This window comes from Hypanus sabinus, chromosome 8 (assembly GCF_030144855.1).
Source record: "Hypanus sabinus isolate sHypSab1 chromosome 8, sHypSab1.hap1, whole genome shotgun sequence".
Taxonomy (NCBI): domain Eukaryota; kingdom Metazoa; phylum Chordata; class Chondrichthyes; order Myliobatiformes; family Dasyatidae; genus Hypanus; species Hypanus sabinus.
This window is the reverse complement of record NC_082713.1, coordinates 130,528,939-130,542,847: the sequence shown is the minus strand read 5'-3', so window position 1 is coordinate 130,542,847 and position 13,909 is coordinate 130,528,939. Positions and strand designations below refer to the sequence as shown.

Here is a 13,909-nt window from a genome sequence, read left to right as displayed (position 1 = left end):
ATTCATATTCATTCAGTGGTACACAACTCTAAGAGTATCATTATTGGTAAACTGTACTTATTTGCTACAGAAATTACCTTCTACAGTATTTTATATCTCAACATTGCAAAAATCAACACTTTGGGATAATAGTGTCACACAAGGATTAAAAAAAATTATTGACACAATATTCCAGTCAAACACTAATTAACTAGATTTATACTAATGGTGAGGCACATCTCAAATTCACAGCTTCTGGGGTAATACTATACAAGTATTTATGAACTACTGTTCAGATTCAGATTCAGATTCAGATTCAGTTTATTGTCATTTAGAAACTACAAATGCAATGCAGTTAAAAAATGAGACAACGTTCCTCCAGAATTATATCACAAAAGCATATGACAAAATAGACTACACCAGAAAATCAATTAAACATTGAAACCAAAGTCAATATCAAATCATATCACAGAGTACAGCATGCTTCCTGGTGATGTTGTCTTGAGGTAAAAGAAATCTGGAAATGTTTTCCCTGTTCCAGGATGAGTGGAGGTTTCAAGTCTGAGATTGGAAGATTTTATTCAATAAGGAGCATCAAGACAGGTGGAGACAACAAGATAAAAGAGATGCACCAAACAATCTGCTGGAGGAATCAACACTTTGAATAATATCTGTAGTAAGAAAGAAATTGTTGACAGTTCGGGTCGAAGCCCTGCATCAGGACTTGCTTCTCTGAGTTAAACGAAGTGCAAGTCAGCCATGGCTTGACGAAGCAGAGGAGCACAGGGAAGGAGCATCACAGTTTTTCGCAAACAATTCTGCATTTACTTTCCAGCACAATTTACTGGCACATCAAATTGCAATATTTCATTTGTGTGAAGCGTTTTGCTAATAGAGCACTGAACAGTTCTCCCAAAAGATAAGAGTCTGAGAGTTGAACATATTCTCTGAGGATAGCACATCTTCAATGATGGTGTTATGAACTTCTGATTTTGTTCCATGAATGTAATCTCAACTATGAAGCAATCCAAGTCAGGTCAGGTGAGATGCAAATGGTTGAGAATCATTAATTCCTGGACTAACATGAGCAGTACAAGAGAGATCTCATTTCCACAGCCTGCAATTCTATTGATATGGAATAAATCAAACAATGCCACATACTTCAATGATGTCTGATTTATGTGCACTTCAAAGTGTTAAATCCAAGGTTTTTGTTTAAAAAAAATACCAAAAGTACAGGGCTCAGAAAGAAATGAGGCAAGTTCAAGAGAGTGATGCTTCAAATAGGCTTCAATTATACCAATGCTAAAGAAGAATGTGGTTAACTACCTCAATGACTATCATTCAGTTGCACTTACATTCACAGTGATGAAGTACTTTGAGAGGCTGGTAATGAAACATATCAATTTTTGGCTGAGAAATGACTTGGATTCACTCCAATTTGCCTACTGTCACAACAAGCCAATAGCAGATGCCATTTCATTGGCTCTTTCCTCATCCCTGGAACATCTGGATAGTGTAGGTGCCTACATCAGGATGTTTTTCATTAACTACAGCTCAGTATTCAATACTATCATCCCCTCAAAATTAATCATAAGATTCAAGATTCAAGACCTTGGCCTCAATACCTCTTTGTGAAATTGGATCCTCGATTTCTTCACTTGCTGATCCCAGTCAGTTCAGATTGGCAATAACAACTCCTCCACGAACTCCTTCAGCTAGGTGCACCACAAGGGTGTGTGCTTAGCACCCTGGTTTACTCACACTATAATTATGACTGTGAGGCTAAGCACAGCTCCAATGCCATATTTAACTTTGCTGACAACACCACCGTCATTGGCTGAATCAAAGGTGATCCATCAGCAGATAGGAGTGAGTTTGAAAATCTGGATGACTGGAGTGTCAGCAACTTTAAATTCCCCAGTGTTATAATTTCAGATGATCTGTACTGGTGCACAACATAAGTGCCATTACAAAGAAAACAGAGCATCACTTCCACTAGTTTAAGAAGATCTGACATATCACTTAATTCTTTGACATTGTGGTGGATAGTATATTGACTGGTTGCATCACTGTCTGACATGGAATCACTAATACCCTGGTTTGGAAAAGCCTACAAAAAGTAATGGCTATATCCCAGTCCTTCACGGGTAAAGTCCTCCCCACCACTGAACACATCTACACGGAGCATTGTCGCAGGAAAGCAGCATCCTTCATCAAGGACCCAACCATCCTGGCCATGTTCTCTTCTTGCTGCTGAATTAGGAAGAAGGTTCAAGAGCCACAAGGCCCACACCACCTAGTTCAGGAACAGTTATTACCCCTCAGTCATCAAGCTCTTGAACTAGAGGGGATAACTTCACTCAACCTTTGATCCCACAACCTATGGCTCACTTTCAAGGACTCTTCATCTCATGTTCTCGATAGTTATTGTTTATTTATTATTATTCTTTTTGTATTTGCACAACTGTTTTATTTTTGCACATTGTCTGTTTGTCCTTCCTGCTGGGTCCAGTCTCTCATTGATTCTACTGTGTTTCTTATATTTGTTAATAATAACATATATGCACTTCGATATTAAATTTACTTGAACTTTGAAATTAGAAGCCATAGTCTGTCAGTGCCAGGCTTGGCTTTACCATTTGTGCTCTTTGACTGGGATAAACTCCTAATATCAAGGAATCCCTATTTACTGAGAATATCTGAGTATTTTCCATCCACTAGCACTCCAAAGGGTGAAAGTCTGAAAGTGCCCTGAAGAGATGCTCTCATCCCTCAAGCCAAAGATATCAGGTTGATGTCCTGTCATCCAAAGCTTTGCATTTGATACTAAGTGGCAGTGTAACAGGAATTTGCTTCCAAATAAATTTAGATGTAGAATATTATAACAATTAATATGAAATTCAGTTCTGAAATTACAAAGCAAATCCATGCAAAATATTGAAGAAAACATCTGATAACCCTATCCAATGGCAATCACTACCTATGAATAGAGAAGACCTTCTCAACACTGCCAACAATCATAGCCCACTGCACCAGACTTCGAAACTTATTGTCATGAAGTTCGACATCTGTCATCCAGTATTTATTTTTGAGATGTGGAAGGAAACAAGAGTGGGAGGGAAAACTCGCTTGGTCACAGGGAGAATGTGCAATGTCCACTGAGACTGCATAAACTGAATGAACGAGGATCACTGAAGCTGTGAGGCAGAAATAACCATTGCACCTCTGTATCGTCATACCAACATTTCCGTTGACTTATGACATCAAGGATTACAAGCTCTTTCTTCCCGCTCATGTAGAATGTCCTTCGGAACTCACTGGTATTTGCATGTTAGCTTGCGCTCTTCAACATGAGGTGGTCTGAGAAACAGTGGTGTGAGCAACATTTTGAGGAAAGATTCTCTGTTCTGTGTTGGCACAACAGGTACTCCTGGAGAATCCGAGACAACTGAAAAGATTTTCATCCATTATTCAACATTTCAGCTGTGGTGAGAGCTGAAAAATTCCACCTACACTTTCAACTTCAGAAAAACCTTCAAGAAATCAAAGGCCAAACAAGCATTTGATGAAGAATTAATCATTCTGCAAGATATTTCCCAAGAACCCTATGCATCTCATCTGAACCAATAAACAAGACTTCTCCTCAGCACTCAAGTCTCGGAGATGATCAGAGGTGTTTTCCAGTTCCAGCCGTAGGGGAATGAAGAATATTTCCAGAATTTCTGCACTTCTTGAGTTTATTGAAAATTCCATCTTCCTTCTTCCATTAAAATATAAAAAAGAAAAATAGATCTTCACACACATGTAACTGGGAACTTCATTCTTGGCAACACTCAACAGCAAGTGATGATGTATTTTAAACGCAAAGTAAGTTTTAATAATGTTAACAGTTTTCACTTTCTGACAACTTGTTTGAAACATTTAAATGGTTTTCAAGGTCCTTCTATATTACTGGAGCATACTAATGATCAGATTATATGCCATGGAGCATCTCAAAAGATTAATGGGGTAAGGGAAGGAAGTAGGTACAGGGTGGCTGATTGGGAAGGGGAAAGGAGAGGGCGTACTAAGAAAAAAGCTGCATTTTTAGAGACCTCATCATTAATGGGACTACAGAGGTTGTGTAAGCATTTATTCTCAGATCCTGTATATGACAGTCTGAATGTTATGAAACAGTGTTGTCTTTTAAAACAGATTATGCTCCATATATTCAACAGGTATCTCTGCTCATTTTGTGCAGCATACTGACCTCTGCAGATATCTGCAACATATTTTGAGAAACTCAAATTATCTATGCCTGAAAATCAGGATCTGATGCTTGCTTTAGGGCTCCTTTGCAAAGCCAAGTGCACAAATCACTTAACTTAGCGAGAGAGAGCAAAGTGTGTTAAAACCAATGACTCTTCCTATTTTTTTTAATTAAACAAAATATACATTATTCAAAAATAACATTATGTACAATAAACCATTCAATGACTCTCAATGCTTTACAAATGTTTCCATTACGGTCTTTACATTTCCACACTTTTTGCCACCCAGGTGGCACTCTGTTAGTTCACATTTACATACCCTTGTTGAGGGGTATAGACCCCGCCCCTACCCCTCAACTCCTGTGGGAGAAGAACCCTAAACTGTGGTATTTCACCACCGGGCCCTTGCGGTAGCTGCACCAAGTTACAGTGCGTCCCTCAGCACGTACTCCTGCAGCCGAGAATGTGCCAGTCGGCAGCATTCTCCCACGGCCATCTCCATGTGCTGGTAGACCATCAAGTTTCAGGCCAACCAAAGAGCATCTTTCACCGAGTTGATGATTTGACAGCAGCAATGACTCTTCCTATGTCTTCTTTCAAGTAGCTGCTACTCATAAGACTCTTCCTGGAACTTGTTTCTCCACCCTCCCCACAACTGATGAACTACCATTAAGGTACATTTGATGCCTACATGCTCAAATGTAACTAACAGGATCACAAGGCATATACTCTAAGGAGAAGATAGGGAAACTAGTTACATGTTTTATTTCTTGACCACATTGCTTTGGGTTGTTGAAAGCTCAATTTTTGTACAGTTTCTAAAACAGTTCAGACCCCACACTGCTTTGTCACTTTCTATTTTACTTTTAATAGATAAACATTGACACTAAACATTTATATAATGTTCTGACATATTGCAATTGGCCATGCATTCGTCAATCGAAGATCTCAAAATTCATATGAAATGGTTGAACTAATTCAAGGTAATTTCAAACAGTGGCATAACACCTACAGCAGTCTTCCATCATCTGCCTCTTCCATGAGCACTTTGGACTTGCACAATTTATTTTTGGTAGGAACACTTTCCAGATAGAAGCTACTATCCTTTGGGATTCTGTGGGTGACCATGTCTTTGGAATGCAAGGATATCCAGTTGGAAATAAAAGATTTTTCACAGAGCTTTGCATTCTACTTGTGTGCCGCTGTTTTGATGTTCATCAAACTTTTTGCCAAAATTATAACAATCTCCATTTCTTCCGTGGTGGGTGCACTTTTATATTCATTGATGTACCTGCTCAGGCTCCTCCACTGGCAATGAAACACCTCCCACTTTATGTCAATACCTACAAGTTCTCTGTGCATTCCCTTAGCAGTTCCTCCCTGCCACTAGAGCTTCTGTCGCTGGATCTTGTGCCTCTCCAAACTCATTACCCTCATCCCTTAGTCCCAAACCAAGACCCTAGGAAATGGGCAGTCAATGTCTTCAGTCTCAGGTGATGCTGAATTTGAGCGCAGATTGTATGAGTACACATCAACTTTCAGTCTAAGTTTGTTGGTTTATTCTTTTAAACAACCTGATAATACAACCACACCACTGTTCCAATGCCTGCTTTGCTGACAGCCTCTACATTGTGTCCTTGACGATGACCAGCTATAACGTCCTCACCTGCAGGAGAGCTGCCCTCAGCCTCAGACTATTGTCCTGAGCCCTGGCCTGCTGCATTGAGCCATTGCTTTGATATTTCACATGGATAGCATGAACCTCCTCATGCTACACCTCCATCACTCACTGATAAATACAAGAGAATGAACAAGCAAATCTTGTGTACAGCACAGTAATAAAGGTAACTTATTTAAAAATACTTTTCCATAAGTCTTTCAAGCCACAAATTCCATTTGATGAGAGAAATTAGTTCATTTCTTGAGATTACAACTTTTCATTGTTTCCCCTATTCTATGGTTTTGATTAATTAGTCCTTCATCACTTAAGTATAATACAATGCAAACAAAAGCCCCTCGAGACACACTAAAGCATTCTGCATGCAATGAATTACTTGATAAGTGGAACAATAATTCTTTGAACAAATGAAATCTTGAGCATGCAAGGAAAATCCTAGCAAAATAAGTCAATAATCTATTCATCAGTGGCTATGTCCCACATTGAAGGTTGAAATATAAGCTGGGACTTCCTAATCTTTCAGGAATAAATGCAGTGGTTCCCAACCTGTGGTCCACAGACCCCTTGCTTAATGGTATTGGTCCATGGCATAAAAAGGTTGGAGCCCCCTGTGCTATGCTACCCATAACTGTACCACATGAAGAGAAAGATGGGGCTGGCATTTCACAATCTATAATAGTTCTCCTACTGTGGTCATCATCGTCAATTGGGAGCCACATTCAAATGAGATCTGAACTCCTGGCATTACACCAGGTCAAAGGTTTCGATCTGGAATGTCAAAGCCTTTCCACTCATAGATGCTGCTTGACCTGCTGAGTTCCTCCAGCAGATTCTTCCAGACCAGATCCCAGCATCATCTCTAAGTGCCTTCTTGGTCCTATTGGTGACAGTTCGGAATCATGAACGTTATGAGGTGCCCGATATCCCAGGCATCAGGCTCCTATCTATATCTACAGTTACATTCTTTCTTCTTATTATTATTTCTAGCTGGTTCCTTAGGATCCATGAGATGACTGACAAAGTCAAATTGGGACCCATCAACTCTGTTACAGATAGGGTAAGAGGAGCCTAAGGAGATGGTCGTGTCAGTTTGCAAGTGCAGTTCTCCGAGAGCTATTTATGTCAGGCTTCCGTGTTCTTGTCCTGATGCCTCTGGCGATGCCAAGCCAAACTACTTCTCTGAGGGGTTCATGATGTCAAGAGCCTGGTGAAACTGCTGTATGTCTGCAACACCATGAGGAAGATCGGGTTATGTGTCAACACAATTTGCTCAATTGTCAGCCACCTACCTAAGGTTTCATCTTCAATCTGTTGTTACATTAATTGTGAAATCACAGCAGGATAGCTGCAGGATTCTGTAAGGTGAAAGGCTAATACTCTGATAAGAAACACCAGCGCTAGGTGATCTATGCTGATGCTACCACGTCGTGACGTTGCTTTTCCTAACTCAGAGGAAAGTCCAGAGATGACAATTATCAGAACATGAACAACATACACAAAATCCTGAAGGACCTCAACTCGAAATGTCCACTATTTATTCTGCCCCCCCCCCCCCCATAGATGCTGCCTCATTTGCTGTTCCTCCAGCATTCTGCGTGTGTTGCTCAAGATTTCCAGTATCTGCAGGATCTAGCAAAACATGGAACATCTGAGGAGGGAGGCATCACTCTTGCAAAGAAAACGTTAAGTGGCTTTTATCCCGGTTGAAAAAAAGACAAACAGGGTATCACACATAGGCAAACATGAACATCAAATTAAAAACAACCGAGAATTTCTTTTAACAAAGAGTGATTAACATGGAAAACAGTCAGGATTTAAAGACAAATTTTCAGATCACCCAAGTCATTTTGTTCTGTTTTGGATTACTAGCCTGAGCATGACATGGACATCCAATGGAATGATTGGAACATTTAACGAATCAAGATTCAGAAATGAAAATAGATATTTTCTCTTTGTCTTCCACGTGAACTTGGCTGAATGGTTACTTAACAGTAACAGCTAAGGGGACAGAAATTTAACTTTAATTGCAAGTGATTAACAGGTGCAAAAATATCACTACCACTTGTGCTTAACTCAAAGTTCAAAGTTCACATATAACCCCAAGATTCTTTTTCTCCAGGCACACTTAGCAAATCTATAGACAGTAACTGTAAACTGTAATCAAATTATGCAAATGCAGATATAATTAAATAGCAATAAATAACAATCATTAACTAACAATATAATAGATTCCTTAAATGAATGTAGCTATCCTTTTTTGTTCAAGAGCCTGATCGTTGAGGTGTAGTAACTGTTCTTGAACCTGGTGGTGCAAGTGCTGAGGTTCCTTACCTTGTAACTGATGACAGCAGCAAGAAAAGTGCATGGCTTGGGTGGTGAGGATCTTTGATGATGGATGCTGTCCCTACTGTCCTGTTTATTATTTATTGTAATGCCTGAACTGTTTTTGTGCACTTTATGCAGTCCAGTGTAGGTCTGTATTCTAGTATAGTTTTCTCCATGTTTTTTTTTAATTACATAGTTCAGTCTAGTTTTTTGTACTGTGTCATGTAAACCATGGTCCTGAAAAATGTTGTCTCATTTTTACTATGCACTGTACCAGCAGTTATGGTCGAAATGACAATAAAAGTTGACTTGACTTGACTTGACTTGCTTTTCTATGACGTTTCATGTAGGTGTGCTCAATGGTTGAGAGGGTTTTACCCATGATGCACTGGGCCAAATCCACTAACTTTTATCGGATTTTCTGCTCAAAGGCATTGGTGTTCCCATAACAGGCCATAATGCCACCAATCAGCACACTTTCCACCAGGCATCTACAGAACTTTGTCAAGGTTTATGATGATATGATGAATCTCTCCAGACTCCTGAGGAAGTCAAGGTGCTGTCATGTTTTCTTCACAATTATATTTATATGATAGGTCCATGACAGGTCCTCTGAGATAGTGGCACCCAGGAACCTCTCCACCTCTGATCCCCTGATGATTATTGGTTCATGTACCTCTGGTTTCCCTCTCTGGACGTCTACAACCTGTTCCTTTGTCTTATTGACATTGAGTGAGAGGTTGTTGCTATTACACCATTCAGCCAATTTTTCAATCTCCCTCCTGTATGCTGATTCATCACCACCTTTGATACACCCACAACAGCAGAGGCATCAGCAAACTTGTGTATGGTGTTGGAGCCACTCAGTCACCGGTGTAAAACAAGCAGAGCAGGGAGCTAAGTACACATCCCTGCAATGCTCCTGTGCTGATGGAGGAGATGTCTTTCCCAATCCAAACAGGCTAGGGTCTAAAAGTGAGGAAATCCTGGATCCAAATATACAAGGAGTTATTAAGATCCTCTGCTTAATCAGTTCCACTAAGAGTGCAGATGTAGTAACTAATTGGCAACAATTGCCTCTAATGCTTCCAGCACACGTTTTCTTTTCATCTTGCAGGAGCTTGCACAAGTGCTTAGCCACCTCTGGAGATTTACTGATGAAAATATTGAACCTCTATCTTCACACACAGAGAATGAGGTGTGATCTCTATTGCAGCAGTACCGATGATTTGATCATGATTATTAACTGATGTGTTCCTTGCTTGCTCTTGGTTAAATAATTGACAGTCAATTAATCTCAATGTCCTCTCGCCAGCAGCACTCTTTCAACTCATTCCTGAAACCAAAAGCACTAACAAGCAGCCCATTAACTACTGACCAATGGCAGGAAACAGTCTGTGGAGGAACTTGGCAAGTCATGCAACATCTGTGGGGTTAGTTGACTTGCTGAGTTGCTCCAGCAGATTGTTTATTGGTTCAAATTCCAGCATCTGCATTCTCTTGTGTTCCTACATTGTCCATCATCTTCTGCAACTTCAAGTTATTGATTTAGCCATTAAATCAGAGGCAAGATTAATTATTCACAGCAGAGGAACACCATATAGAACTGCCATCTGTTTGATTTTTTACAACAAAGTTTCACATCCTTTACAGCCGAAAGACAAAAGCCTGAGTAATATCCACCCTTTCTTCCGTGTTAGGTTATATACTGAGGCAATTCTATTTGGCCAGTTGCCCAATCACAGTTTTGGTTTAGGTGATAACATTTTCATCCCAATTTCAGAAGATGGTAGGTTTAAGCTTTCTTTACTCTTCCTGTCAATGTCAGCTTCAATGGAAAGGCTAAACATTGCTGCCCAGCCTGAACTGCTCTTGAGAAGGTGGTGGGGAATTTTCTTGAACAAAAGGTGGTGGTCAGACGCTCTTGATGGAAGTGATCTCTCACCAGTGTTTGGACCACCCAAGTGTTACTTGCCACCTGAACTCAGGCCTGTATCTTGCAAATGTCTTACTGCATGCAAGTATTGACAGCTTCATTGTCTGAACGTTTGCAAATGGAGTTAAATGCAAATATTCAGATTCCAGGTCTTTCAATGAAGAGTTGGACACTGATGGAAAAGTCAAATTTAGTTGATCCTCAGACATTTCTCAGAGAAACTCTTGCAATATTGGTCAGGAGTTTCAGATGGTCACCCTCTAACAACCATAACCATCTTCTTTTGTGAGCGAAGAAAATATCCCTGACTGCCACTGACCTTGACTTCCATTTAATTAGTTTTATTTTCTATTTTTGAGCAGGGCACAATCCCCAACAAGGAGTACTGAGCACAAGATATCTATAGACTGGTACTCCAGAGGACTCATATACTGTTAATTGTGTGGATTTTAAGAAGAGACATTACATCTTGACCATTTTGCACTATAATGGAACTTACTTTGCTCTAATTGTTTTTTTGCTTAGATAATTTTGTATAATTTATGTTAAACATGATTTTTTTTCTTGCGTAAGTTGTGTCTCTAATGCCATGTAACTGTACTAGACATCCATAATAGACTTCCAAGAGCTAAATGGCAGAATAACAGCATAAGGGAATGGAGCAGAATTGGGCCATTTGGTGAATTGAGTCTAATCTGGACAGGACTATTTGAAAATCATTAAAAAAAACAGATCAGTTATCCCACATAGCCTTCATTCAATAGGAAACAGACTCAGTTGCTGCCATTCACACTAGTAGTGTAACCCTGTTATCAAATGCTAACTCATCCAGTTTAACTAACATAGAACAGTTTGGCATAGGAACTACTTCAGCTTGTGTCACCTATGCCAAACACAATGTCAAATTAAACTAAATCTCTTCTGCATGTACATCATCCATATCCCTCCTCTCCCTGCATTTTCATGCCAAATTTACATTTTTCCTAAAGAAGTCTCCTGACTATGAGTTAGTTCAAGAAAGTTTTATCACATATGCTTCCCATATTAAAATGAATTACTTCCTTTCTTAAAATATCATTTCAAATACAGTGTTAACTGTAGTTAAAGGGGTTATCAGCTTGCTTATTAACATAATTCAACAAATGCATGCAAAGACAGAAACATTAACATTAAATGTTACACAGATGTTTTTCTGAAATACAACTATTCCCTCCCTCTCAACAATTTAATATGACAGCATGTCAAGAAAGTATCAAGAAGACCAGTTTTTCATTGACCACAGGCTCATATTCCGTAACACCGTGAAACACTTTTGCAACTATTATGATTACACTGGTCGCCAAGGGGTATATTTCATTAATATTTTCAAAAAACAATGTTAACTGAGGTAAAAGTCTGTGAAGAAACTGAAATTCTAAATTCATGAGGAATCAATCACTATGATGGTTTCACCATTGCTTTTGTTTCAATTATGTCTGAGAACATCAAACTTAAATCTCTAACAAAATTATTCAGCTGTAATTTCAAACCCATACTTTCTCAGGTATTAGCTCATCACCTCTGTGGAGATCAAATTCCCAAGAGAATGAATAAGATTACAATCTAGCAAGTAAAAGCAGTGACACTAATGAGCTGATGTACCACCAAGAAGTTACTCGGAGAAAATGATGTTCAACAGAGAGCTGTAGGGAATCTGCTCACATGCAGTTAAAGAAATGATCCTTGGCTTATTGGACTTGTTTAAATCTGGATAAACAAAGCGCATTCTTGTCATTGTGGTGACATTCCCATTCTCTTACACCTCTGAATAACAGCACTATATATATATATATATATACACAGTATATCATACTTCTCCACAAATAAAGCAACCATCTAGAAATACTATAATTGCAAAGCGAAAGCCCTCTGGTTTTGTTGTATTTGCACTTATTGAACTAACAATAGCTTTCCGACAAGATAGTACCCAGCATGGGAAGTCAGAAACAATACTTGCTTAATCAAGTCTCACAAATATATCAATAGCTCACTGATGGGCTTTACTGCCAACAAACACGGTTTTGTTTTACATGGAGATTATGTTCCACTTACCATGAAGAGACACTTGTGCATTATACAATAAAGTTCAGATTCATTTAAAGAATTCCTTGAGTTGAGACCCTGTATGTTGTCAGTGGATGAACAATGACAATATTCAGCAGGATCTGTCAGACCAGGCACTTCCAACTCTATGTTGTTACCAAAGATTTTACATTTTTCATGCTGATACAGATAGATCAAATTGTTTTTCTTCTATCAACAAGGAATTGGTATGTTACTGTATTAATAAACTGAGAACAATAAATCACAATCTTCTTTATCGTAACACTTATCCACTCCATGTCCAGGACTACCATCCACTCAAGTCACAGTGTAAAGGAAAAGCTGTGTACTTACAACACAATGGAGTATTCTTTTAATTTGGAAAACATTTTTATAATGTGATTAAGATGGTATCTTAGGATGGAACAACAGACCACAAGAACCTTTCAAATGTCAGCAGGTTAAACATCAGAGCTTTGTGAGAGTTGATGCATCTTCAATGCATACACAAAGTACCATTTGCATTACCATAATTTTCATCGAAAGATGACACTTCAAGATCATCAGCATGTTAAGCTATTTTTAAATGATCTAAATGAAATGAATAATAGCCCATTACTCCAATAGGATATACCTGATAGAGTTAAGTCTAAAAGAGGATAGATACTCAAGTTGACGAACAGACATTTATCCAATAGACATTAATCGCAATGCGTGAGCTCTAGCAAGAATGTAATTAGAACTCACATGAAGTAGACAAGAGCTCATTGGACTTAACTGTTCAAACAGACAGACAAATGAGGATTAGGGCTTGAGTCCTTTCTCTTTGCTTCACCTGACTAACAATCAATGGCATTGAAAATCACAATCATTTGTTCATCATTCCACTGCTGTGGGTATAAGGATTACTTTTTCATGAAAATTCAGTCCTGACCTTGACGTGCTTTGCATCTGAAATCATGCCAAGGGGAGCAGCAGAAAACCCTTCACGTCAATATCATGCCCAACGTTCAACTTACCTGCCAAGCAGAAAATGAATGACAATGCAAAAAAATGACTGAACAGGAACCACATTCTCATCTCTGGTTCAAGATGGATGGCATTAATCTCCAAATGGACGTTCTCCTGTGAGTCCTGTTGTTAGTTCACCAGTCTACCTGTAAAAATAACAGATAAGGTGAATATGGGATTCATCACAGCCATTTTACCAGCTTTCAAATGTTCTCACAGAACCTTAAAGCTGTGATAATATTAGGCTATTCACTGCACCAGATCATAGCCCCTTCATTAATTTTCCCATTGAACTCTACTCCGCACCTCAACAGCATACTAAATGAAACCAACAATGATCGTACATGAACTTTCACACCCCCACAGTGCACCAACACACCCAATCAAGTCCATCCCTTAAGAGACACACACAAAATGCTGGAGCCAATCAGCATGTCAGGCAGAATTTATGGAGAGAAATGAACAGTTGACTTTTCGGGTCGAAAAACTGGAAAGGAGGGTGCAGAATCCAGAATAAGGAGGTGGGGACAGTGGGGTTTGTGTGTTTTGCTCAAGATTTCCAGCATCTGTAGAATCTCATGAATTTATGATTTGCCATCCCTTAAGAACCTCATTAAGGCCCACCCATAACACTCAACTCCTCTT

General features: G+C 39.1%; 1 protein-coding gene across 1 annotated transcript in view; it reads right to left on the bottom strand.

Annotated features, from left to right (window-relative positions):
- Positions 1-13,327, bottom strand: part of LOC132397672 (contactin-1-like) — a 412,092-nt gene extending 398,765 nt beyond the window's left edge. The window contains exon 1 of the mRNA XM_059976440.1: positions 13,273-13,327. Coding sequence (XP_059832423.1) covers positions 13,273-13,327 — 55 coding nt within the window. The remainder of the gene's footprint in view (positions 1-13,272) is intronic.
- Positions 13,328-13,909: the final 582 nt, after the last annotated feature.